Source organism: Raphanus sativus, chromosome 4, assembly GCF_000801105.2.
Source record: "Raphanus sativus cultivar WK10039 chromosome 4, ASM80110v3, whole genome shotgun sequence".
In the NCBI taxonomy this organism is placed as follows: domain Eukaryota; kingdom Viridiplantae; phylum Streptophyta; class Magnoliopsida; order Brassicales; family Brassicaceae; genus Raphanus; species Raphanus sativus.
The window spans coordinates 10,277,799-10,304,090 of record NC_079514.1 but is presented as its reverse complement, the minus strand read 5'-3'; the positions used below and the strand labels follow the sequence as shown (position 1 = coordinate 10,304,090).

At 39.6% G+C, this 26,292-nt stretch overlaps 9 protein-coding genes across 10 annotated transcripts; 4 read left to right on the top strand and 5 right to left on the bottom strand.

Annotated features, from left to right (window-relative positions):
* Nucleotides 1-769: 769 nt before the first annotated feature.
* LOC108855462 (early nodulin-like protein 13) lies at nucleotides 770-1,631 on the top strand. Its single transcript, XM_018629297.2, has 2 exons — nucleotides 770-1,025; nucleotides 1,100-1,631. The coding sequence occupies exons 1-2, from the start codon at nucleotides 839-841 to the stop codon at nucleotides 1,486-1,488; spliced, it is 576 nt and encodes a 191-aa protein (XP_018484799.1). The 5' UTR covers nucleotides 770-838; the 3' UTR covers nucleotides 1,489-1,631.
* Nucleotides 1,601-4,499, bottom strand: LOC108855461 (uncharacterized). The gene is made up of 6 exons (XM_018629296.2): nucleotides 4,160-4,499; nucleotides 3,977-4,032; nucleotides 3,824-3,878; nucleotides 2,495-2,575; nucleotides 2,144-2,411; nucleotides 1,601-1,800 (listed from the first exon to the last, which is right to left on the bottom strand). Exons 1-5 carry the CDS (start codon nucleotides 4,395-4,397, stop codon nucleotides 2,170-2,172), a joined length of 672 nt encoding a protein of 223 aa, XP_018484798.1. The 5' UTR covers nucleotides 4,398-4,499; the 3' UTR covers nucleotides 1,601-1,800; nucleotides 2,144-2,169.
* A 1,719-nt stretch (nucleotides 4,500-6,218) lies between these two features.
* LOC108848991 (probable folate-biopterin transporter 2) lies at nucleotides 6,219-8,735 on the bottom strand. The gene is made up of 4 exons (XM_018622473.2): nucleotides 7,665-8,735; nucleotides 7,492-7,587; nucleotides 7,089-7,259; nucleotides 6,219-7,008 (listed from the first exon to the last, which is right to left on the bottom strand). Exons 1-4 carry the CDS (start codon nucleotides 8,292-8,294, stop codon nucleotides 6,409-6,411), a joined length of 1,497 nt encoding a protein of 498 aa, XP_018477975.1. The 5' UTR covers nucleotides 8,295-8,735; the 3' UTR covers nucleotides 6,219-6,408.
* Nucleotides 8,736-11,309: 2,574 nt separating this feature from the next.
* LOC108851775 (protein ENHANCED DISEASE RESISTANCE 2-like) lies at nucleotides 11,310-12,634 on the top strand. Its single transcript, XM_018625242.2, has one exon. The coding sequence runs from the start codon at nucleotides 11,451-11,453 to the stop codon at nucleotides 12,333-12,335; it is 885 nt and encodes a 294-aa protein (XP_018480744.1). The 5' UTR covers nucleotides 11,310-11,450; the 3' UTR covers nucleotides 12,336-12,634.
* Nucleotides 12,635-13,279: 645 nt separating this feature from the next.
* On the bottom strand, nucleotides 13,280-13,878 carry LOC108848368 (uncharacterized). Its single transcript, XM_018621714.2, has 2 exons — nucleotides 13,629-13,878; nucleotides 13,280-13,544 (listed from the first exon to the last, which is right to left on the bottom strand). Exons 1-2 carry the CDS (start codon nucleotides 13,695-13,697, stop codon nucleotides 13,485-13,487), a joined length of 129 nt encoding a protein of 42 aa, XP_018477216.1. The 5' UTR covers nucleotides 13,698-13,878; the 3' UTR covers nucleotides 13,280-13,484.
* Nucleotides 13,879-14,010: 132 nt separating this feature from the next.
* On the top strand, nucleotides 14,011-18,454 carry LOC108848367 (uncharacterized). Its single transcript, XM_018621713.2, has 14 exons — nucleotides 14,011-14,237; nucleotides 14,424-14,535; nucleotides 14,652-14,898; nucleotides 14,993-15,034; nucleotides 15,123-15,194; nucleotides 15,292-15,427; nucleotides 15,563-15,720; nucleotides 15,804-15,888; nucleotides 15,967-16,166; nucleotides 16,331-16,492; nucleotides 16,683-16,832; nucleotides 17,354-17,614; nucleotides 17,711-17,974; nucleotides 18,084-18,454. The coding sequence occupies exons 1-14, from the start codon at nucleotides 14,177-14,179 to the stop codon at nucleotides 18,318-18,320; spliced, it is 2,187 nt and encodes a 728-aa protein (XP_018477215.1). The 5' UTR covers nucleotides 14,011-14,176; the 3' UTR covers nucleotides 18,321-18,454.
* Nucleotides 18,455-18,519: 65 nt separating this feature from the next.
* On the top strand, nucleotides 18,520-20,923 carry LOC108852880 (probable protein phosphatase 2C 69). Its single transcript, XM_018626357.2, has 8 exons — nucleotides 18,520-18,814; nucleotides 19,007-19,134; nucleotides 19,211-19,309; nucleotides 19,403-19,564; nucleotides 19,648-19,734; nucleotides 19,795-19,886; nucleotides 19,981-20,055; nucleotides 20,134-20,923. Exons 1-8 carry the CDS (start codon nucleotides 18,735-18,737, stop codon nucleotides 20,755-20,757), a joined length of 1,347 nt encoding a protein of 448 aa, XP_018481859.1. The 5' UTR covers nucleotides 18,520-18,734; the 3' UTR covers nucleotides 20,758-20,923.
* A 211-nt stretch (nucleotides 20,924-21,134) lies between these two features.
* On the bottom strand, nucleotides 21,135-22,951 carry LOC108855679 (zinc finger protein CONSTANS-LIKE 4). 2 transcript variants are annotated; one of them, XM_018629554.2, is made up of 2 exons: nucleotides 22,176-22,951; nucleotides 21,135-21,662 (listed from the first exon to the last, which is right to left on the bottom strand). In XM_018629554.2, exons 1-2 carry the CDS (start codon nucleotides 22,878-22,880, stop codon nucleotides 21,306-21,308), a joined length of 1,062 nt encoding a protein of 353 aa, XP_018485056.1. In that variant the 5' UTR covers nucleotides 22,881-22,951; the 3' UTR covers nucleotides 21,135-21,305. The 2 variants fall into 2 exon arrangements, with proteins under 2 accessions (XP_018485056.1, XP_018485057.1); XM_018629555.2 differs by having other exon boundaries at nucleotides 21,135-21,659.
* A 2,210-nt stretch (nucleotides 22,952-25,161) lies between these two features.
* Nucleotides 25,162-25,819, bottom strand: LOC108852099 (protein GLUTAMINE DUMPER 5). The gene has a single exon (XM_018625595.2). The coding sequence runs from the start codon at nucleotides 25,745-25,747 to the stop codon at nucleotides 25,322-25,324; it is 426 nt and encodes a 141-aa protein (XP_018481097.1). The 5' UTR covers nucleotides 25,748-25,819; the 3' UTR covers nucleotides 25,162-25,321.
* Between the last annotated feature and the right edge of the window lie 473 nt (nucleotides 25,820-26,292).

The window sequence follows — 26,292 nt, the reverse complement described above, 5'->3', positions numbered from 1 at the left end:
TCTCTTGATTAGGGTATTTTGTCATTTGGTTGCTTGTCATATGGCAAGGCTTCTTTTGGGTGAGATTCTCTCTTAGATTGTAGCGTGTGGACCGAGTTGTGTGTTCCCCTACTTGAGGTTTGAAGTCTCTGGTTCTTGGACTTATCGTTTAGCGGGCGAGGCAGCAACGATAAGGGTGGTTTCGGTGTAGAAGTGGAAGATTCCGGGTGTCGGGCTATAGGCAGCAGCGGTATCTCTCAATCAATGATGTTTTCTCCTCTCCAAAGACTGCTAGTTTTATAATGTGGCTCTTGCGTATATATTATTCGTTTCTGGTAATTTTGTTGATGTTTCTTTGGTGTGTTTATGGTTTGTTTTAAGCAATCCCGATGTGGGTTATAGTTGTCCTATATGGGTTTAAGTGGTCGCTTCTTATGGACCTTTTTGTTTGTTTTTTTAAGTCGCTCTTGTGTGAGCTCTAGTTGCCTTTCCTATAGGCTCTTGGTTCTGGGACAATTTTGTTTGGCTGCCAGCTTTATATGATTACTAGTATTTGCAATGAAATAAATAACAATTTGGGGGAAAAAAAAATGGGGAACCCATTATATTGTCGGCCTCCGACCGTTATTAAGAAAAGTTTTTTTTTTTACTTTTCTTTGGAATAGTAAGTCCCACCAAAGAAGAGAGACTCGGTAAGGACTTGACCGTTACAAATAACCGTTGAGAGTAGCAGCAAACACCATTTTCTACTAAAAACGGCTAGTTTCTTCCTCTATATAGACAGAGACCCAATCATTCATTCACAACAGATCTCACTTAAGCCACACAAGTCTCATCTTTTCTACACAAGTTAACTCTCATGGCTCAGACAACTCTAGTTCACACTTCCTGTCTGTTATTCTTCTTCTTCTTGTTGGCTGATCTCGCATGTTGCAAAGAGATTCTGGTCGGGGGCAAACCCAGCGCCTGGAAAATCCCTTCTTCACCTTCTGATTCACTCAACAAATGGGCTGAGAGTTTGCGGTTTCACGTCGGCGATTCTCTCGGTGAGCTTTTTTTCCTCTCCACCAACACAGCTCTTTCCTTTTGTGAATGTTTTTTTAACGCGTATATGTAACAGTGTGGAAGTACGATGGGGGAAAAGACTCGGTTCTGCAAGTGACTAAAGAAGCCTACATTAATTGCAACACCACAAACCCAGCAGCCAATTACAGCAATGGAGACACCAAGGTGAAGCTAGATAGATCTGGTTCTTTCTTCTTCATCAGCGGCACCAAGAGCAACTGTGTGGAAGGCGAGAAGCTTCACATTGTTGTCATGTCCTCCTCTCGTGGTGGTGGCCACACCGGTGGTTTCTTCACCGGCTCAGCTCCTTCTCCCGCGCCTTCTTCTCATGCTCTTTCGGGAGCTCCAGCTGTTTCCCCTGCAACCGGTTCTGCTAATTCTTTGAATAGACGAATTGGAGTTTTGGGATTTGTTGGATTAGCAGTTGTTTTGCTCTGCCTCTGATTTTACCAGTAGACTCTGTTTAGATTTTCATCTCTGCTTTAATATTCTTTTCTCCCCCAATGAGAATGATGAGTTATTTTGGCCTTTTGACAATGGTGTATTTCCGAATATATTAGACGAACTTCTAAAGAGATTATGAGAAATCAGTTGCTAACAAAATGCAATCTACAACATACACCAACCGTAGGTCCATAGAATTCTAAAAGACCCCATCAAAAGATAAGATGAGTTGAGAAAACCAACTTCTCTCGGAAAAAAGATGGTGAGGACGAAGAGGAATGCCGCAGAGACACAATCCAAAAAGATCAGCAGCTGTAAAAGATGAAGTAGAGAAAAAAGTTAAAAGGACCAAGAGTTTGCAGACAAGTGACACGCAATGACTTAAACAGAACATAAATGGTACTGATTCATTTCAACCCCTCAAGGGGAACGCTACTCCTAAATTACCAGCAAGAGAAGCAAGACCAACTAACTTATAAAGAGGCTACAGTTTTCGGACAGCTTGAGTTTCTTTCCCTGTATCTACTTTAAATTCACTATCAAGTTTCCCAATATATCACAATTAAATAGCACAATTTTATATGTCAATTCTAGAGATTTGCATGACAGAGACAATAAGAAGAGAGCATTTATAATTTGGACAAGAGGAGATTACCATGATATAAAATATATTTGGAAAATTCAGGCTGTACTCATTTCAACATCATCTGAAGCATCAGCTGCCGCCACTAGAGGGCCCTTCAAACCATTATCGTTGTTACCATTAAGCTCACGAGCTGCCTTTTCAAGAAATTCCTTTGCAGCAGATCGAACAGACTGTTGTTTCTCATTTGATTGGTATTTCCTCTTTTTAGCATTTGTTTCCGAATACCTCATCCTTGATTTCTCTCCTTTGCTGAGGTCTCTAATGTTTTGCTTTTGAGCTGACATTCGTTTTACCAAACTGAGTGTTAGAGAAACACGGAGATAAAAGGTTTAGGAAAGCAAAAACAGTATAGAAGCTTACCAGATGAAAGATCAGGCAGAGAGTGTTCGATGAATCGGGTTGCTGCCTGACGGTTTAAGACTGTAGTCGGACGCAATGGTTCTACAATAAAAAGAAGAAACAAATCAGAGATCATATAGTGGACAACACATTGAATTAAAGGTTGCAGTTCAGTCTCTAACAAAATCTATCTGAATTAAAAAAAATTCCCTAAACAGACACTTAACTAATGAAATGATGAAACCAAAAGCAAGTCAGAAGTTCGATTTCCGTTGGGAGAGATTTAAGTTACATGGTCTGGGCCTCGCTCTAGGGGGATGTACGGGATCTAGAGCCCAGATAGTAGACGACAACAACAAATGGATCTTCAACAAAAAGGGAAAATGGCTTGCTAACAAGAATTCAGTGAATACAGATCTTGTAAGTTTTATAAAAGGAAGTTAAGTATCAATCTATTTGGGAAAAATAGCAAACAAGGAAGTTTATTTGATTTCAAGGTGTCCCAAAAGGAATGTAACAGTTTTTTTATATATAAGCAATTGGAAATTTAAGATGATAATAGTAGATGAAATAGTCAGTCAAGTGACGACAAGCTAAGCGCAGAACAATGTATTAGGGCGGGGGAGAGATTATGATAAGCCTTCCAATGGGAAACACCACTTGAGTATACAAAGTTGACACACTACTCCCCTGCATTTAAGATGGGTGTATGCAATAAAAAATCCTTCAACGAAAAAAATACATTGTATCTACGAGAGTTATGATCAACGCTCTTATTAACACAAGGAAACTAACAAACACAGATACTCCACTACAAGGTCATAAAATGCAGGTCTCTTAGAGAGATTAGAAAATGTAAAAGTTCAACAAAAAGATAAATCAGAGGGTTTCGTTTACTACTGTACATGAGAAATGGGTAGCACCTACCATTCTCTATAAAACAAGACTGGAACAATAATAAAGGGATTATTATCCCAACAAGGCAAGGCAACACCTCTATAAGCTAAATGAGGCTGGCTAAGAGATAAAACTTGTTTTGTCCACGAGACAACACAATCACTAATTCAAAAAGTTTTAGCAAACCCCGAATACTCAATCACTCAAGTCAAACAGTCATAAACAACAAGTTTTTGATCTTTCCATTGTTCTAAAATCGGTCTAGGCGGCACCTGAGCTTCCGCCTAAATTAGCAAATGGGATCTAAATGAAACGACTGATTTTCAGTCTAGACATTAAAAAAATTGGTCTAATCGATAATTCTCTATAAAGATATTACAGCCCTAGCGATTTCTTAAACACTGGATCTTTCAAAGGAAATGAGCAGAGGCACAGAGAGAAACTAATGTTTACCTTTGCTTCGGTCCGTACACCGTTGAAGCTTCTCTTTGTAGACGTCAAGCCTCTCCTGCAAAAAAACAAGGACTACCATCAGCAAAACAGCCAGACAAGGAGACGCCTTTTTCATCTTACAAACAAAACGAATAGCCAAAAAAAAAGACATACAATTTCAGATTTAACACGATGATCGTCGGGATTAACGCCCGTACATCTCAACCTCACTGTAAAACAAAAAGCCACACAGCAACAAGACAGTATAAAGGAACAAACTTTCAATCATCTAATAGCTTTTTTGCGATTCAAATGTAAAACATATTGATGGAGAATTGACAAGGAAGAGAGGGTTACGATTGAAAATGGTTGTGGTGGCTTCGGCGAGCATGTACATAACCTTAGCTCGCTTCAACGGCTGCATTTGTGCAAGAACCTCTGGCTCCGCTAGAGACAGCATCTCCTCGAGCTGCGGTTTCACTTCCTCGAGGAGAGCCAGTGTTTGTTTCACAGCCTCCATCGCTGATTTCGGAACGATTCCTCCTCCTGCTACGGCGGCGCTACTACTACTACTACTTCCTCCTCCTCCTTCCATCGTTAATTAGCAAGAGAACTGGAGAGTTTAGACAGAGATGACGAACAACGCGGCGGGGAAGAGTTAGGTTTGCGGCGGGAGGTTGTTGAAACATTTTTTTTTTATATTTATATACAGAGAGAAGCGTTTCTGACGCAATCAGAAAGAATGACGTCAGCAATTAAATCAAGTTGCTGTCATAAGTCAAGTCAAATATGGGCCCTTAAAGGGCCGTCACGATTCCACCAACCCTCCGAATCCGACAAGCCCAAGGTTGATTCCCAAGGTAAAATAAAGGCTACGGCCTTTTCTTTTTTTTTAACTCTTCTTACCTTGCCTCGTTTGTGTGATGGTGTTTTCTTTTTGAAACTAAAAAAAGAAGTGGTAATCTGGTTGCTTTTGATTGCTCCCCTTCTGATGAGACCATACACTGTTGATGTGGTTGTTACAAGGCTTGAGTAGAATACTATCTATCATGTGCTTGCTATATTTAACAGACCTTCTACTTGTGTCATCTGTGTGTAGTAACTAGCTGAGGTCTTAGGGATAATGTTCGTGGGTATTGCTTGATAAGATGAAATCCATGTGCGTTTCTTGTGATATAGAATATTTATCTTCCGAGTTTTAGTCATCATAGTCTTCTGAACTATGTTTTGGAGAGATATGTCTTGCATTTTGTACTTAAAATCATTCTGTCTTCAGCCTTCTAGCCGCTTTGATGAGCTACCTGATGATTTTGATCCCACTAGAAGGCTTGGATCGTTTGATGATGATGACCCACAAACGACCAATTTGTATGTTTGTCCCCAGCTACTTGAGTTTATGTACTGTCTTCTCTCGCCAATGTTTTTCTGATTTGCGTCCTTGACTTTATATTTTTGAGATGTGATCTTTATGCTCCATAGGTTGGTTGATGAAAACTTCCTTCTGCGCACTTTTGGAAGATTTTGGGCCCATAGCTAGTGTCAAGATTATGTGGCCAAGAACAGAAGAGGAGACAAAGAAACAGTGGATTTGTTTCCTTCATGCATAGGGCTGATGGACAAGCTGCAAAAGATGAAATGCAAGGTTAGCTAGCCCTTCTTCTCTCTAGAATTATCTATCCTAGCTTGGCCTAGAGATCAATTGCTAGGGTAGCGGCAACGTGTGTAACTTAATAGTCCTTGCTGTTCAGTTTCAGAATTAATATTCTCTATTTCTTAAAGTGACGTAGAACAGAAATAGAACAAATTAGTGATGAATTGTAGTGATATTGGTTCGGCTAACTTTCTGATGTGCCATCTGTAGTTGAAGAAGACACTCTTCTCATCTTAGACTTTTTCAATAATCATATTCCAAATATAACAACTCTTGCATGGAATTCTCAGGTTCTTACCCCCTAATGTTTCGGATATAACTGTTGTTACTCCTGAGAACGAGCACCTCAGACATTTGATTGATACAAATGGCGCTCTATCTTCTCGATGGTGAATGTGCTTTTGAACAAGCTATCATGGAGAGGGGCCCCGTGGGAATCCACTGTTTAATTTCTTGTTTGAGCTTAGGATCAAAGGAGCATACTTACTACGTCTGGAGACTCTATTCCTTTGCTCCAGGTACATTTTGGTTGCTTTCTAGCTAATCTATATCTTTGATTCTCCTTGAGCTTTACATTATCATAATAAGCTGATCAATATTCTTGCATTGTTTAGGGTGATACACTTCAAAGGTGGAGAACAGAGCCTTATATCATGATAACTGGTAGTGGAAGGTATTAAACCTTGCCTAATCGTGAGACTGATTGCTAAGCATTAAAACCATCAAAGATATTACTGGATATAGTTCTAGAAAAGAGGAAGAAGATTAACGTAAGAGTAGTTTTAGTGAGGGAACTATTTATATTACAAGACACTGTCCTATACCAAAAAAAATGTGACAAACTTGCAAAATCTGCACTTTGTATATCAGTGCAGGTAAACAGTTCCAGATAAAATGCTGAGTAAACTGAAGCATGTGCTTCAAAAGACTGTCTATAACAAGAGAAATCTATAAGCTATCTTCTATCAGCGGAATGAACAAGAGACGCCAACTCCAAGTTCCGAGCTTCTTCTTTCTCATCATCAGAATCTCCTCCCATGATCTCACCAGGGAGCTTAAACGTGTTCTGATCTCCCTTAGGCACAAGGAACAGAACAAAGAGCGGCGAAACTCTCATCACATTCCTTATCAAAACCGCGAGCCAGAGGTTACCAAACTCCGTCCTAGTCACCTTGAGGACGTGCAACAGCACTCCTCCGAGCCAAGAAGAGGTCATGAACCCCGCGTTGTCGATAGACATGAGCAACGCGAAGAAAGTCCCTTCGATCCCGTGAGGACAGAGCTTCGAAGTGAGCACGAGCAGCGGCATCCATTTCAGGCGTCCTATCATCTGAGACACTACCTCATCGACCACTATGAAGAGATAGTCCGGTAAGCCGAATATTAAGTTGAGACGCAGCACGAGAACGAGGTCGAGCATTCCCGCCAAGGCGAAGAGAAGTTGAGTCCACAGACAAATGCCACGGAAGGGATGGTCTTTTAGGACTAGCTGGTACAAGGTTGCTCCTAGAATCGACCCAACTGAACCAATCGAGAGGATGAAACCAACGGTTTCCTGAAATAAAACCAAGAAAGGATATATCTTAAACATATTATGCAACTTCAGGGTATGTTTTGAGAGTAGTGTGTGTGTACCTGAGCAAACAAAGGGCCATCTTTTGAATCTGTGAACCAATAGAAGAGACCTTCGTGAATGTTGAAACTAAGAGCAAGGGAAATGTACATATACAGACTCGGCCTCCACACATCTGAGCACTTCATTGTCTTCCACATCGCTCTCCCTGCGTCTATAAACTTCTGGTTTACCTGAATTGATACACAAAAAAAGAGTCAGTAATCTCATAAATTTGGGCTATAGACGGTTTAAAATTGATTTTATAAATTTGGGACAGAAATTTTTTTTATATAAATTGGGGATTGATTTATATATGAGTTTTTTTCAAAAATTTTGGGGACTTGAGCCGAATGTTTCATCTGGCTTAGCTCAGGACCGGCCCTAAGCTCATGCAGTGCTACTGAAAGAGACAATGACAATCACCTGTTTGTAAGAGAAACCAGGAACATGGGACTCACTAAACACCATCCCCACTACTGATGCCAACGCAAATGGGAGTGTCAGCAAGCCAAACACACCCTAACCTCAAAAAACAAAACACAGAAGCATTAAAAAGAAGTAATTAGAGATCAAGGTGCAATGCAAGATTAGCTAACCTTAGAGCCAACAAGATGAACTAAGATGCCACTCATGAAGAAACCAAGAAGTGCACCAATGGAAGAGCTTAAGCTACATAAGCTCTGCATATCCGAGGCAAGAGAAGGGTGTTTGATACTGTTGTAGGCAGTGCAAGCATCGATGGTCACATCAGCTATGGCCATCGCAGCGCTTGCTATCGTCATCCACAAGAGAGCCAAGTAGAGGTGTAGATTACCAAGAACCGATATGAAAAGCATAGAGACGACTCCAAGGACCCCTGCCAAAACGAAGTAAGGGCGTCTGTGGAAGCCGTAGATGGGAAGAACATCGGTGAGAATGCCCCAGAGAGGCTTGATGATCCACGGAATCTTGGTGATCGCGGTGAGAGCCTGAGACTCCGAAGGCTGAACCTTTTGGACATCTTTCATGTAGTACTCCGTGGCTACACGGCCCAGCGAGCCGCCGAGGCCTTGGTTTATACCGTAGAGCGAGACCACACCGAAGACAAAGCTCCAGTGAAGCTCTTTGGCCAGCATCTTTATCCACAGCACTGGGCCCCACACCACATTACGGAAATGACTCTCTCCTTTGACCACCACACGGACGGATCCGCCGTTTTCGAGTTGTTGGTGGTCTTCTACTACCATAGCTGGTTTAAAAAAAAAAGATTCGAGATTTGGGTTAAATGTTGAAACTTTTGATGTGGGTTTGGTGAAACTGTGGGGGAAACAGATCCAGGACCAGAGTTGACTGAAGTGGGTGTTGGTTCTTGGGTTGGATTTTGAAGCTCAGATCATATAAATGATGTGAATCTTTTGAAGTAAGACAAGTCAAAGAACAGAGATTTGGGAAATTCAAAATCTTAAGCTTGGATTAAAGCTCAAACAAAAAAATAATGAAACCGGGACAAGAGAATAAGCATCGTTGACTTGATTATTTGTATGAACAACAAATGACCATTGGAGAAGAGAAGGAGAAGAAAATGGAGAGGAAAAAAAATGTGATTAATGAAGTGAGAGGATGAAACGCAGATGAGAGAGAGAGGACGAAAGGGAAAATGTCAAGTTTTGCTGCTAAAATGTTTGACAAAACACATCTTTCGTTTGTCTCTTTCCAAGAAGAACATTCTGTCTAAACTTTTCTACTTTCTATTTTCATTGCCTATTTCACCTTAAAAGTAGAATTTTTCAAAATAGAAACTATTTTTGAATGTAAAAGTTCTTTTGAGAAAAAAGCTTCCTTGGCAAATAAAAAGAGAGAATTTTAGACTCCAGATAAAACGGGATTTATAATGTAATTTTAAGAAAGTATTTAAGTTTTGCATCAAAGTAACCATAACAAACCTATTCGTTTTAACATTTGTACCACACAAAAAGAAAATCATTAATACTTTTGACTTTTCTAGTTGTTTGTACATCTGTAATTGAAATCTCAACGTAAAGTATAATTTGTCAGCAAACAAAAATCTTACGTAAAGTAATCAGCCTCCTCCTAATTCAAGCATTTCCCATATTTTTCCTTTTCAAAGCAAGTAAAGACTTGTTTAGGTGGTACGATTAAAACCGTCCATGAGAAGACGAAATTATCAAAGCTATTACAAAGATCAGTCGGCCACCAAAGGAACAGAACAAGGTTTCTAAACCTAGTATCGCCGCTTTAGGTACGTGTCCCAATACCGTTGGATCAAAATAGATCTGTCACCACTACTTCTCTACTGGTTTAGGAAATTATTGAAAAGCCCATTTCCGCTTCTTTTACAAGCAAAAAATAACGTCCCAGCATCTTTGGGGATGTTCTGTTAACTTTATTGAAAAAAAAATATATTATAGAAAGATTAGAAATTGACAAAAATTTGCCACCACCAACTACCAACTACCAACACAATAAATATTATTTTATAATTCAATGTAGTTTTGATGTTAATTTATCTTTGGTGTTCATAATTAAATCAATCAAAACAACAGATGCTATAGAACTTTAATATTAGTTAAATAAAAATTAAAATTAATATTTAATTATATAATTTAACTTGTGTGAAAAAAATAACTGTATAATTTGAAATAGATGAATTAATGTTATGCATCAAAGTCACCATTGCAAACCTAATCGCTTGATACTTCATGAACGATTTTGACTTTTCTATCTTTCTTGATATTCGTGTTGTAGATAAGATATGTAATTGAAATCTTACGTAAAAGTATGAAGTCTCATACTTCAGCATTTTCCATATTGTTCCTTTTCAACTCAAGACTTAATACCAATTTAAGCAACAAAAAAAAACTCAAGACTTAACTGGGTGGCAAGTAAAATCGTCCATAACCACACGAAAATTGATCGCTGCTATTTCAAGATCATGTATGAATAATTTACAATTCCTTATATAGCCCTATATCTATACTAGTCTCAAACCCATTTTTTCCTTTAGAAGAGCATTTTTATCTCACTAAATGTACTTTTCCAAAATAATGTACATATCGAATGTGGCTTTCTACTGGTGCATAAAATTTTGGTCATTTCCAAAATCAGCAGGAACCAACTTAGAGAAGCTTACGAGTCATGAACATTTGGAGCAAAGGGATTTGGTTTACTCATGCTACTCCTAATATTTTTTTTTTTTGCTGCTACTAATAATTTCTTATGCAATTGATTGTGATGAAGAACAGGCTGACCACTAGAGATAATAAAGATGATACAATGGAATGCAAACGTGGATAGCCAAGAGGTCCAAGAAACTCATCAACGTCTCTCCTCTTTAAATGCTCATATTCTGAGAAGATATGGAAGTCGCTCGCTCAAGGCTAAGATGACACGGCAGAATGGTCTTTTGGTCTTCTATCATTCAACTTGCATTAGATACATTCTACATACATGGACAAAGTTAAAATAATGACACATAGCATCTGGAGTGAGAGAAATTCAAGACACCATGGAGAAAGACCACTGTAACCAGAATGCATAATCAAGTTTGTATACAGGACTCTAAGGAACATGCTTCTCTTCATTGGAGATGACAACTTGAAAGACACTATTCGCTTGGTACTCAACACTGCCTAAATGAGTATTTTAAAATCTGTTATTATTAATCTTTGCATTAAAATTTGACTGGATAAAATTTACGTTCTTTCAAAGAAGAAGAAATAGAATTAGTGGATTTTTTAGATATACATAATTAAAATCTTAACAGGCACGAGTACTGCAGGCCCCATAATGAGTTTGCTGATTAATCCAAGTTTTTAAGTCGGAGTTTTTAATTTATGATTTAACATAATTTTTTTTACATTTTTTGGTTAAGAAAATGTTCTTATATTATTTTTAAGAGATGATTTTTAATCTTTCTTAGTTAAAATCTAAAAATTCTAAAAACGTCTCTTAGTTGAAGCTAAAAACTCTGGTTAAAGAGAACATCGTTAACTATGGTCCTAGTTTCAGTTTTGATATTATTATTACAATAATGGATTTTGTGGACGATGTCCACCAATCACAAGCCTCGGATCTGATGATATCCCTCCGTGCAGTGTTAGACACAGATAAAACTATTGGTTCCAAAAAAAGTAGCATAAGCCGGAAGTGCCAAACAAAGCATCGAGAAGTTTCCACATCACGCTACTCAAAAATAGCCACGTTGTCTCGTTGAGTTTTTTGGAGACCCTGATCTAAATCTTCCTTTGTCATGAAATAGCACATTTACTCAACGGTACTCAACATTAATAAGCAGGGACCACTGTCGCATTGTTTGCATGTTTTTAATATGAGCCCCATACTACTTATAGAGAGAGGGCAACAACGAATGAGCATCACACATCATGAACCAAACCCAAAGCTCTGCTGATGATAACAATCCCAAGCCGGCCAGAACCGTAGCAATGTCTGCCGTACCGGAGTGGATAACCGAGACGATCAATGGTGGATCCGCACGCCACGTGGATCTCCATACAGGAATCGACGGCTGGGCTTCGCCTCCAGGAGACGTCTTCTCTGTCCGCTCCGCCGACTACTTCGACAACAAACAGAAATGTCCCGGCGGAGACTACCTCCTCTCCCCCGCCGGCGTCGACTGGCTCAAATCCAGTACCAAACTCGACAACATCCTAGCTCGTCCCGACAACCGCTTTGCTCACGCGCTCAGAAAAGCACAGTCTCTTGGCCGGTCCCAAAACGGCTTCATCTTCGCTGTGAACTTTCAGATTCCAGGCAAGGAACACTACCACGCGGTGCACTACTTCGCGACGGAAGAACCCATTCCATCAGACTCTCTCCTGAAACGGTTCATGGAAGGAGACGACGAATCGTACCGTAACCAGAGGTTCAAGATAGTGAGCCAAGTCGTGAAAGGGCCATGGATAGTTAAAGCCGCGGCGGGGCAGTTCGGCGCGTTTCTCGTGGCGAAGACCGTGAGGTGTACTTACCATAAAGGACCGAACTACTTTGAAGTAGATATCGATACAGGTAGCTGGCCGATCTTGTCGGCGCTTGTAAGGCTTATGTTAGAGTACTCCAGGAACCTTACGGTCGATATTGGCTACGTTATCGAGGCGCGAGAAGAGGACGAGCTGCCGGAGAGACTGATCGGAGGCGTTAGGTTGTGTCATATGGAGGTATCTTCGGCGTTTGTGGTCGCCCCGCAGCCAATGAAACCGTACAGAATGATGGGTTCAGCGGAAGCAAGCCAAGCCGACAACACGCATTGAATTAATTTCAAGTAATCTTTTTCTTAACAGAAAGATTGAAACATTCATAAACTGTTATGAACCTTTTTCTGTCGGCAACTATTTTATTTATTATGAATAACCCATAGGGTTTAAAGGCGTCGTCACTATGGTCTCCTTGATCTGAGCATCGTGTCACGAGACCATGGATAGATAGAGTACAGCCAACTTGCATGTGTAATGGTTATGGTGATGATGATTGATACGTGTCACGTTGTTTGATCTAATAAATTGTTATGAATAAACATCAAATATATATAAAATCAATATCCGATTTCAAATCTTCCAATGTCAACTAATTTTTGCCTTATAGAAATATATGAATAAGTTATGCAGTAATTATAATTAGTTAGCTATACTTGGTACTTAGTTCTTTTGAGTCAGTTATTTTAGAAGAAATTATAGCCACAAGTATTCAAGCAAAATACTAGCAACTCCCTTAACCTAGAAATTAACTATTGAGTATTGAATCTTTACTATTCAATCGAGGTAAAAACAATAGGAATCATTGCCACAGAGTCTCGTCCGCTTTAAGTCGACTAATCAACACCGGTGGTCACTAACCACCATCAAAGCTTTTTACAAGTTTCTTTGAGGTTGATAAGTTTGGACTCGCATGTCTAATTTTACAATGTTACAGACACCACCAAAAGCTTACCGAACAGGCGGCTGTATCTACCCAAAATACTCCTACCTAATGGGATGATATGTTTATGATCGCACAAGACAAGAGAGTAAACTTTTTAAATGATTATAAGGTTTTGGATCCATATATAGGTTTGTACAATTTTTCTAGAACGAAATTAAGAACGACTAATTTAACTCTCATCTGAGAAAACAAACATCTTCTAACGTAATCTGAATACACGATCCTTATGTATTTCACAAAATAACTCTCATTTGCAGCAAATCTAGCACGATACAAGAACAAAAAACACATTTCTTATTAGCAATAGCTTGGAGCATAAGCAGTGGTTCGAAATCTAAGTATTCAGCAATAAATTCATTAAAAAAACAACAATAAATCATAAAAATATGATAAAACAACATCAGATTGGAACAAAAAAAAAAACCCCTAATCCCAATCGATGAACCGCAAGTCCATCCAATTCATCTCACGACGTTTACTCCTCACTGAGGTTTTTGTTTCGGAGGCTGACGATCAGAGGCCAATCTATAAATCCAGTAAACCTGCGAAAAAACGAGATCACGATCGGTATAAAACCTCAATTTTTCGAAATAGAGAGAGAGAGAGAGCAAAATGAAAAGTTTTACCAAGGCGATGACGTGAGCTGCGGCGAGGAAAGTAACCAAAGCCGGTACGAGATCCACAGACTTCTCCATATCGCAGACGAAAAAATACACAGACTCTAATACGGATCGATCTGGCTCTATACTTCAACGAGATTTCTCCGCCGGAGACGACTAAGGTTGTATCTGTGAGAGAAAAGAGTCGTCGTGGTCTTGTTATCTATGCTTCTCCGATTTGAAAAAAATCAGCAGTAATGCTTGGGAGCAAGAACAATGTTAACCTTACTAGAGTCACCTTGCAAACATGGGCCTCAAGCTTGATCCGGCCCATATTACTTCTCCAAGTAAACAGAAACGCGGACTGCCCCGGCGACGATTGCCACGTGCTATCCACGTGGCTCATATCCCCTTACGTGGAGAGAGATACTTCAAAGTCATATTGGCGATCTCGCTTGCGCATTTTAGCGAACAGTTTCTGCGCGGAAGAGGTAACACGAGTGTTAATGGGAATCTCGCATTCTACTGTTCGACTGATTACAATTACATCGTCGCCGTGTCCTTGCTTTTAACCGATGAGGAATGTCGTCGTTGCTCTCCGCCATCACCGCCGCCGTGTGTCGCTGTTCCAGAGAGGTACGTATCTCTCCCCTTCTCGGTCTCGCATTCAATTGAAATTTGATGCCTATTAGTCAACAATTTCTAAGAGAATAAAATTGCGGTTGGATTCTGGAGTTTTCTGATTTAATATCTGCAATTTCTAGGGGTTAAGAGAATATATATTTTTTTTTTATAATGAGGTTGTTGTTGTTATGGTTGCAGCTACACGTAGTGACAAACCTATTAGCTCCCAGCTCGGTGGTTACATATGGAGAGGGAAGGATAACGAACTCCCAAGACGGATAATTTCACCATTTTACTTGCAACACAGAACGTGAGTTCCTTCCTGATCCATTGTTGATGATACACAACCAACCAATCAAGGATTATCAGGATGTTTACAGGGCTAAATCGTTTTTTGTTTTGTTTTTGGGAATGGATATGTCACAGATATTCGACGGAATTCACCAGCGTTCATGGTGGAAGACCTACTGCAGAGTATGCAAAGTTGCGGAGAGAATCCCTCGAAACCGAATTTGGACAAGCTCTTGGAGCATACAGCTCGAAAAGTTTCTCTGCGGTGTACCGCTTCGGCCCGTTTTTGGCGCTATATAGAGCCGCGATCATTTCCTTCTATGTGGTGAAGCTTACCTTTTGGCAGCTCTTTGTTCAGGATATGAGGAAACGGGCTGTCAAGGTCTGTATACTCGACCCTGTGATGATCTCTTGTTTGCAGATATACTTGTTTAGTCAGTAATTAATTAGTACTTTTATCACATTTTTGGATGCAGTTCCGTGAGACGCTTATCAGCTTGGGGCCTTTCTACATCAAGGCATGTTGGTTATTCTCTATATATATATTAAGTTCTGCCTTTTCTTCTCTTGAATCATCACAAAAAAATAAACTATTTTGAGCTGCAGCTCGGACAGGCACTGAGCACGAGAGCAGACATATTACCCTCTATTTATTGTCAGGAGCTTTCAAAATTGCAGGTAGGCAATCTTTCTTTCTTTCTTTCTTTCAAATTATCCATAAAGTTTTGCTGGAATAATTGGATGTTGGATATTGTTTTTTTTTGGATTGTTATAGGATCAAATTCCTCCATTTCCAAATAGTGTTGCCATGCGATGTATTGAAGAGCAACTGGGTGCTCCAGTGTCAAAACTTTTTGCCGATATCAGTCCAAAGCCTGTTGCTGCTGCATCTCTGGGCCAGGTATATAAAGGTTAGATACCTTTTTAACTGTGGTCACTGGCTGGATTTCTTCTGTCCGGTCTCTGCCGTTATTCTTGCCATTTTCTCACAATTTAGAGTTACTAGAAGAAGCTAAACGTTTCACCTTTCCCTTCAAGTATTGCAGCTCATCTGCATTCTGGACAGTTGGTAGCTGTTAAGGTTCAGAGACCTGGGATGTCCCTCTCGCTAACACGTGATGCGCTCTTATTTCATATGATCGGGGGACAACTCAAACGATTTGCAAAAGCCCGTAAGGATCTTTTGGTAGCAGTTAACGAAATGGTGAGTCAATCATCTGAAACGTTAGAAGTAGTAATCTGCTAACATTTATCATACAAACGTTTATGTCTCTCTTGGATGAACAGGTCAGGCATATGTTTGATGAAATAGATTACGTTCGAGAGGCAAAAAATGCAGAACGATTTGCTTCTCTATACTCTTTTGATTCAGGTAGGTTCTCATGTTGAAAATTCTGCTCTCTCTTCTAAATACCAGTGTCAGGTCCATAATATCTTTAACTATTGACAGGGAATGATCAGGTTAATGATAATGCTGCACCTAGGAATATGTCCAAGAATCATAGAGCAGAGAACATTAAAGTCCCTAAAATATACTGGAATTTTACACGCACCGCGGTTCTCACAATGGAATGGGTCGATGGCATAAAACTAACAGATGAAGTTAAGCTGAAAAGGGCTTCTCTTGATAGAAGGGACTTGATCGATCAGGTAACTAAATAACTAAATACCTAATTAAGTTAGGTTAATGTCCTCACATAGTGACAAATTGATATGTGGACAGAACTTGGTGATTCTGAGAGATATGTGTGGGCTTAGTACTGCTAGGTTCCTATAATGTTCCACTGAGAACCTTGAATTGGTTTGTATTACAGGGCCTATCATGCTCATTAAAGCAGCTGCTTGAGGTTGGATTCTTTCATGCTGATCCGCACCCAGGAAATCTTGTGGCTACTAAAGAAGGGTCTCTTGTTTATTTCGACTTCGGAATGATGGGAAATATTCCACGTCACTACCGTGTGGGACTTATTCAAATTGTAAGCTCTACTTTATCTATGTCTTCCCTCTGTGTTATTAATAGCTTGCGGTCTTTCTAGCTTCTCTTCTCGATTTTACTTATAAAATATATTACATGTAGCTTCTTGCAGTTAACCAAATAATAACGTTTCTATCTGAAATTTTGTTTTGTTACTTTGTTGATTTTGATTAGTTCTATTGCAATTACAGCTGGTGCATTTTGTCAACCGTGACTCTCTAAGCTTGGCAAATGATTTCCTTTCCTTGGGATTTTTACCTGAAGGGGTTGATATTCAAGCAGTTTCAAATGCTTTGCGTTCTTCGTTTGGTTCTAGTACAAGAATTTCACAAGATTTCCAGGTATGCCTCTACGCACACATTCACTGAAAAATACAAAGCCTTTAGTAACATTTTAATTGCTATTGCTTCTGAGCTAGAATGTTTTCAAACGTGCATGTTCGGAAATGCACAACTTGAAATGATTTTCTTACAACGTTAGGCTTTTGAAAAGCGACAAAGATAGAGAAAACTTAACAGTAGCAGTAGGAACTTTGTTGTTTAACAATGATTGTAATTAAATCGACCTCATCAGAAATTTTTATGCTTGTGCTTCAATGATTATGTGCCTAGCTAAACTCATGCATCAAAATAGAATCTCCAGTTCATAGATGGTGCACAACATTAAAGGGATACTAAAGAATCTGAGAAAGAAATGTGGTTTTCTGGGATATGGATTTTACTTCTTCAATTGTTAGAAACACAGTTAGTAGGTGACTTGTGTGATAGTTGATTACCACTGACAGAATTTTTCAAGGTGGTGATTACTTTGTCCTCACACAACACTGACATCTACCATAATCTTTACTGATTTCCTTGTACAGGGGGTGATGGAACAATTGTATGATGTTATGTACGACTTCAATTTCTCACTGCCTCCAGATTATGCTCTTGTGATAAGATCCCTTGGCTCACTAGAAGGCACTGCAAAGATTCTCGATCCAGAGTTCAAAGTCATCGAGAGCGCGTATCCGTTTGTGATCGGGAGGCTATTAGCAGATCCAAGCCCAGATATGAGGAAAATACTAAGGGAACTTGTGATTTGTAACGATGGATCAATAAGGTGGAATCGGCTGGAACGCCTGGTACGTTCATACAACTCTCCTCATTACGATTTGTTCTCTTTGTGAAATTGAGTAACCTGAAGAAAGAGCTAACAACTCTTTCTCTCTCTCTTCCAGGTAGCAGCGATATCGGAACAGTCTTCTGTGACATCTGGAGATTCTCCGGAAGACAAAACGTTGAAGAAATCATCAGAACTGAAATCATTCGACATGCATTCAGTAGTTTCGGCGACAGAAGATCTGCTGTTGTTCATATTATCAGAGAAAGGGCAGAGAGTTCGGGTCTTCCTTCTTCAGGACATAATCAGAGTGGTTGATATATTCCTGGAAGAAGAGGTTCTTGATCTGAACATGAAGAAGAAGCAATCCATCAATATTGGGGTTAGTAAATCATCAAAACCTTTTAAAAATAATAATAATTTCTCATTAACTGTTATTATTTAAGTCTACTCATCATTGTACTCTCTATATAATTGTTTTTTTTTCTCAGGAAGAAGGGACGATGAAAAGAGTGAGCCATGGATTCAAATGTCTGAGCGAGGCCGTGAAGCTAGCACCTGGAATGTGGACAGCGATGCTTCTTCGGATGTCAAGAAAGGCTGAGGTTCACAGTTATGCTTTAGAGATAGTGTCTGCGTTGTCTACACATTTTGGCCAGAAAGTGCCTAACACTTGTTGGATCATTTTCTCCAAACTGCTCCATCACATTCACAACAAGAGCCAATAAAATTATTTTATACATCGCTTATTTCATCTCTAGAGAATATACACTTGGAATGTGTAACAGTGTAAATTTATCCGTCATAGGACTCTGTTTTTGACTTGCAAAGTCCATAAAGCTTTCTTTCTTTTTTGAACACAGCCATAAAGCTTTCTATAATTAGCAAATACCATAGGGCACCAATGATCCTAGCCGGAAAAAGCTGAACACCATTGCTTTGTGGAAAACGTTGAACCGCTGCTTTCTGTTTCCTTTTTTTGGTTTCCTTGGACTATGAAACCTCTCTCACCTTCTTTCTCTCCAAGCCATCCTCTCTCTCTCTCTGCGAGTTTGTGAATTCATGTATGCTTAACATCATCATACCAGATTTTGTTCGATTAGTATTCGAGATTTCTGCAAAACCAAAAGAAAAGAGAAAAAATGGGATATAAGGACTTGGTACTGTCTTATTCAAATAAGATGCGGGTTATTGAAGCCCCAGCAAGTGGAGGCGGTCTCAGGTTGCACTTCTCGCTCTCTCTTCAATTGTTGTTGTTGTCGTTGTGGCTGAGGTTAATAGCCATTTTAAAACTATCTCCATGATTCGCTACATGTTTTTGACTCATCTAATGATTGAACCCATCTGCTCCTTAAAGATCTTTTTGTTTGAGTGAGAGCTCTCCTTAACATGAACTAATCGATCAAACTTGCAGCCAGAATGAAAAATTTAGCTATGGCTATGCAAGCTCAGCTGGCAAGAGATCATCCATGGAAGACTTTTTCGAAACAAGAATCGACGGTGTCAATGGAGAAATCGTTGGTCTTTTTGGAGTCTTTGATGGTATTCTTCTTCTTTCACCCATTAGGTTTGTTCCCTCTTATGAAAGAGCAATCTTAATCATATTTCCTTTTGCCAGGACACGGTGGAGCCGCAGCAGCTGAGTATTTGAAGCGTCATCTTTTCAGCAATCTTATCACTCATCCTAACTTCATTTCCGACACCAAATCTGCTATAGGTGTCTTTTCTCCCCCTTGTAATCTTCTTTTGGTTTTCAACTTAAATCATTGTTTCATCTAAAACATTTGCTTTTTTATTTTTTATGTTCCAGCTGATGCCTATAATCATACAGACACTGAACTCTTAAAGTCAGAAAATAATAATCACACTATAGACGCTGGTTCAACTGCCTCTACTGCTATTCTCGTTGGTGATCGTTTACTTGTTGCTAACGTTGGTGATTCCAGAGCTGTTATATGCAGAGCCGGAACTGGTAATTATTTTATTGGTATCTGTCCTAACTCATATGATAATGTGAATGTTTTTTGAATGAACCGGTTCATGTGTTGTGTATAGCCTTTGCTGTGTCAAGAGACCATAAACCTGATCAAAGCGATGAGCGTGAACGCATTGAGAATGCTGGTGGTTTTGTCATGTGGGCTGGTAATAATAATAAAAGTTTTTTTTTAACTGCATATAGAGTCCTGATCCTAGATTGAATAGGGACTTGGAGAGTTGGAGGAGTTCTTGCAGTTTCTCGTTCGTTTGGTGATCGTCTTCTGAAACAGTATGTTATTGCTGACCCTGAGATTCAGGTACATATGATATGACTTCACTTTCATATCGATCCCCCATACACATCTTGCTTGCAAGTGGTTCAAAGTGTCTATGTCTTGTTGATTCATGCAGGAAGAGAAGATTGATGATTCTCTTGAGTTTCTGATCCTTGCCAGCGATGGACTTTGGGATGTTTTCTCCAATGAGGTTTTGTCCATTGACTTAATTCTGTCTTTATATATATGAATGATGATGATATAAAGCTTAGTTCCATTGGTGTTGCAGGAAGCTGTTGCAGTCGTTAAAGAGGTTGAAGATCCAGAGGAGTCCACCAAGAAACTTGTGGGAGAAGCAATAAAGAGAGGAAGTGCAGACAATATTACATGTGTAGTTGTACGTTTTCTTGAGAGCAAGACTGCTAATAAAAAATCTTCCCACATACCCTCAGCAGATGCCAGCTCATCCCAGGAAGCAACCAACGGTCATCAAACCGTAGTTACAAGTGACGCTGAACACAAGATCTCAGCCAATGAAACCAACCAAGACCATACGGCCGTTAGAAATGGCTCAGACCACAAGATGTCAGGCAAGGAAACCAATCAAGACGTACTCAGCGACTTGGACTGCAATGCTGAAAATGAAAGCTTGAACCAAAAGCCGATCGCAGCTGGAAGCAGCGTTTCTTCAGAAGAGAATGCTTCAGCAGGGGAAACAAATCAAGTTCCAAGCAAAATTCACCGCGGCTCAGAGCATAAGAGCTCCTCCTCCAAGCAACCTTCTCAAGGGCACATCACAGTGCACAACAATATGGACGAGAGCGTTGCTAATCAGAAGAATCAAAAGCCAACCGCAGTTAATAACACCAACTCCACCACAAGCAAGGCAAGTGGCGATCACTCTTATCACTAACTAAATGTCTCGAGATTTTGCATCAACTTACTTCTCTGATCGAAGTAAGTTTATTTTCTTTGCTCTCTTTTTTTTCCTTTTTGAGGTTCAAATTCCAAATAAAGTAATGTTTCTTCTGCCTTGTACTAAAACTTGTAAATTGTATAACTAGTCACTCTTATTTCAGCATGGGATGTTACAGTCTACCTCTATGATTAAGATGTAATAAAAAATTCCATGTTGCATTTGGTGTTTTATGTCTAGATAGATGAAGTCTACATGTAAGAGACCCCAATATGATCTTTAGTCTCATGTTCAATATCATTGACTCTATAAATATGCTGAAACCTCAGAATCAGACTGATAAAAATATAAAACATTGCATACACAAAAACTCGTTCAAAATCACATAATCATATATACACGAAAATATAAAACATTACATCAACATAAATAAAACAAAACAACTCTTAAAAGACAAAAGTTTGTTAATAAAACATTATTACTAAAACGACACCAAACAAAGTACCCACATATTAAGAGTCTCTCTCTCTCTCACTCAGCAATCTCTAAAATGTAGGTACAAGTCCAAACCCGCTAAAGATACCGCCATGACCACCAACAACCACGTCGTTGCTGCTCTCATTCGTATCAGTCCGCTTTGCAAACCTTCCCTTGATCCTAGGTCTCATCTCCGCATACGCTTTCCTCGAAGCATATCTTATCGTCTTCTCGAACTTCCTGTTCTTCCTCTTCTCTCTGTACCTCATTACTCTCGCCTCTCTCTCCGCTGCCGTTAGCGGAACTGCCCTCTGAGTTCCCGGATCCGTTACACTGGTTGCAGCACCACCGTATGGGTATGAAACGTCGCCCACAGAGCCTCCATCTGGCACCACTCCCACTTCCAGTGAGGATGACGATACCTGCTGTAACAAAAACCCCTTGGATTAGTACCATAAACGTTACTATAATCAAACAACTCACTGTTCTAAAAATCGATCTAGTCGGACATTAAAAAAATCTGCTTTTAGACTTCTTTCTGAACAATAATCCATTATAAAGCAACTAATTAAAGCATGGCGATTTCTTGAAAACTATTGAAAAGTACATAATTTAGTACTTGTTAACTGTTGATTTATAACTAACTAAATATAAACATGATAAATCAGTAATAGTCAGAGACTCAGAGTGCAATTGAGCTATAGTTTGATACTTAGTACTTAGGTTACATATGTTGCATGCATACAACACACCATTCAGTCACCCAATCATTAGTACCTATTAAACTAATATTTTTAAGTCTCATTACAAGTCGTTAACTGCAAAGATCTAAGCTTTTCTTTTATTAATTAAATATATATAATAATAAGATCTAAGTTGAATAAACAATTGGTTTTTTTACTTAACAGAATTAACGGAAATTAAAGGAGGGAGTTTACGCTGTGGCTAATGGAGTTGTAACCGTAAGTAAAGCCTTTAGATCCTCCGGTGAAATCAAGTTCGTAGCAGTTCTCGTTCACCGCCGTCGCCACCTTAACCGTCCGATTCTCCACCGGAACCACACCGTCGGTGGTGCCGGAGCTGTTCTGCTCCTGCGACTCCACCTTCGGATCAACAGTCCCGTAGTCCAGATACGGATCCGGATCCGTGAACATGTACTGCTGACCCGTGTTCATCTCCGGTTCATCTCCCGGCACCGCCGTAGCCAGCGCCGCCGTCTTCGGATTCGGGAGCAGCCACGAGGCGGCCTCATCCTCCTCCTCGCGGCTGGCGTTCCCGTCAAGATCGGAGAAGTAGCAGTCGTCGAGGAAGTTGACGGCGGCGTGCTTGGCGGATCCGTCGGAGTCGGAGACTGAGTCGTAGAAAGGCGTGACGGGGACGCGCTCGTGGCGGCGAGCCAAGGGGTTTGCGGAGTGGATGTCTCGGTCGCACGTGACGCAGAGGGCGGCCGCGTCCGCCTTGCACGTGACGTGAGCCGGCGCTTGCTCGCACACTTCGCACATCCACACGCGCGCGTGCCTCGACGCGAGCTTGTTCGCCGCGTGGACTTTAGAGTCGCAGCTGAGGCAGAGAAACGCCGCGTCTGGGCGGCAGTACAGCGCCGCAGTCGCCGATTTGCATGAGTCGCAGAGCTTAGACGCCATTTCTCTCTCTACTCTTCTCCTCTCTGCTCTCTCTTTCTCTCTCTCTATTTGTCACTCTTGTCTTTGTGGTTGGTGATGATATGGCTTCTCACATGAGCTTGTCCGAGAGTCTATCCGTGTGGTCCCCATGAGTATCCACTTAGAACGAATGATGATACGACACGTGGTGAAATCTTAGCCAAACAACATAATTCATATATACAAGGAAATAAAAAGATACTTGGGCATGAAAAGTTCTGACGATGCACGAAATGAGGTTTTGTCTTCTTTTACCGTAATCATGCGTGTTCTCGTTCATCTACTTGTAATAATAATTCTGGACTTTCGACATATGGCAACAGGTGTTTTAATTGCAAACAATACGTAGCAAATTTTGTCAATGGTTTTTAAAAGAGAGTTGTAACTTTCATATAGAAAGAATGGTCTTTTTTTCTCTTTTGAAAAAATGTTAAAATATATTCACCTAAATAAACACAGTTTTACAAGAATGATCATTTTGCTATAAAATCAAATGAAAAAGTTGTTGAATGATTGTGAATAAGCATGGGATTTGAATTTGATGCTTTCCACTTGGAGTCTATGGACCACCACGAGAAGCTAACCATAAATGGAGACGATACCGTGACAAAGGTGTCGAAAAAGGTATAAATTCGGCCGGTGGGTAGTTCGGTTAGATAATGGGCTTTTATAAGTCTTTAGTTGGGCCTGATGGTTTAGTAATAGAGGCCTTTTCTATGTTACTGGTATATTTGTGTTTATTTTGTTGTTCACTAACTGGACCATTATCCAACAACAAAAAAACTTTTTCCCTATAAAAAGTGACCCAAACCATTTATTTCATCCTTAATTATTGTAGTCAACAGCACGTTTATGGAATAGTATCATTTTGTTGCTTTTTCTGAGAAATTTTGTGTTGCTTATTTGAGATGTATAAAATTAAAAAGTCCTTTTAATAAGATAGATGTATGCGTGCATGAAAGAGTTTACAGTACTATGCAATATGATAAATAATTTTCTGTAAAATAGTTTCTGTTGCAGGTTGTACGTGGGTACATACCCAGGTTCTAAAACGCGGCCGCACCGGTCGATTAAGCGGCAGAAAAGCGCTAGGCGGAGGGTAAACGAGGCGATTTCGTCTTATTTGGCCATTAACTCGGACTCGTCAAAAAAGTTCACGTTTTTGAGGTTTTAAGCTCAAAATCGAGTTCTAAATGATAAATCTATGTGTATTAAGCATAAACATGTAGAAAAACGTAAAAGAAATGGATGAAATCGGTGAAATAAAAGTTATGGCGGCTCTGCAATTTTTTTTCCGAAACCCTACAAATATTTGGGGAAGAAGATGAAATAATTACAAGTATGCCATTAATGAGAAAAACAAAAAAAAACAAAAATATACGCGGATCGCACACCCCTTGCGTCGAACCCGCGAACTGTTGCTTGGGTTTCAGCTTTAGAAATCATTCTGCCATTTTAAATATCATTGCATTCTATGGAATTCATTCATACATATTTATAATTTATCAGAAAATTAAATAATCATTAAAAATTAATCCCCGATTAATCGGTGACTAATCCCCGATTTTTGTACAACTCGCTAGGCCCATACCGACCGCCCGACTCACGCCTATCGCGATTCCGAACTTGGGTACATACCAAACCCTCTAATAAATATCTGAAACCGCCAGAATGATATCATGAAAAATGTGGAACTTTCCTCTGTTGGGAAGTTGAATAAATGATGTTCATTGAATACGATGATGCAGCATAGTCTCATCGCCGCGTCAGGCTAATAGAGCTATTACTCGTACAACTGTTCCGACAATAAATGAAAAACACTTTGTACTTCTTCAAAACCAGCTTCGTGACACTTGTCATCGGTCTCTTTTTCAATGTACTTTTTCCGCCAACCGATACATCATGCCGACGGCAGAAAACCATGGGAGTCTGAGTCAACTTAATAAATAATAGTAGTATGATCACCAGCATAATATCGTATCGTACTTGCTCTTGTACTTTCGTAGAACAAATTTACCTCGATCTACTAAAATTAGTTTTCCTAACATTATTTCAAAGGAAAAATAAACCGATGCTAGTTTTGTTGATTCCACAGCTTTTTTTTTGTTATGTACAGGACACACGAATCCTGAATTTAAAACAGTGATAATTTGCATTTTGTTTTTTTTTTTGTTTTTTTTTTCTTTTTTTGTGGCTTACTTGATTGAAATTAGCTTAAAGTGAAATATTTTCATACCGACATATATACAGAGAAACCCGAAAATTTGTCAAACTTTTGTTAACATTTACTAATCTAATGAAGCTTTACAATAATATCATGGTCGAGAAAAACAGAGGAAAATAATTCCAACAACAACCAAAAAAGGAACAAAAAACAGAGGGCGACAGAAACGACAAAATAAAAACACTCTAGAGTACAGAGCTCACTGGTTTTCTTCATCAGGAGAAAACAACGACCCTTTTATTTCCGTGGATTCTCCATTTTGCCCTTCTTTGTCCTCCGTAATTACGCATTCTGCGCTTGACATGCAAGTCTTGGCCAGGACAGGTGTGGCCAAGAAGGTTGGTTTGTTTTGTCCAGCCATGATCACAAGAATCTTCTCCTCGAAAACCTTTGCCGTCACCTTTTCACCGGACTCCGTCTGTTTCTCGCCGTCACCTTCACTGTTTGTCCGCCGTGAGAATGACCAGTAGGAGCAGGCGAGTAGCAAGAGAGCAAAGGCTATGAGTCCAAGCATCGCGGCTAAACCACCGAATAGGTAAGGGACCGGTGAACGCCATGGATGCCGTGTCTGAGACTCCATTATTGTTGACATCTTGTGGTTTGGTATGTTTGGGAAACTCCTCATTGTTTTTTCTTGCTAAAAATTGCAAATGTTTCTTTTGTTAACTGGGAGGCTAGTTTGATTTGGTTGGAGTGGTTTACAGTTTATTTATAGCAGTGGCAGACTAATAAAGAGAGAGAGAGAGAGAGTGATAGAGGTGTAAAATATTGCACAAAATGTCATTTCTGTTTTTCTTTTTTTTTTAATTGTAAAACAAATTTAAAGGTAAGTGGGTCACGGAATCTCCATGATACGTTACGTTGCTTTGATCATGCACCAGGTTCGAAGATATTTTGACAATATGTGTTTTGCATTTAGATGTATATCTTGATTTGTAGTACTATTTTGTTATTTTTAGATAAACAACATAAATGTACATCTTACTACGATAACTTATTTGGACCGAAGATCATAGCACAGTATGACATCAATAAATTATTTCTCCACATGCTTATTTTTGAAAAAAAAGAATTGACTAATTGGCCGTTTTACCTCAAATTGACTTAAACCACCCTTGATTTAAAGAAAATGGGTGAAAACAATAAGAACATCGAACTTAAGAAAGTGTG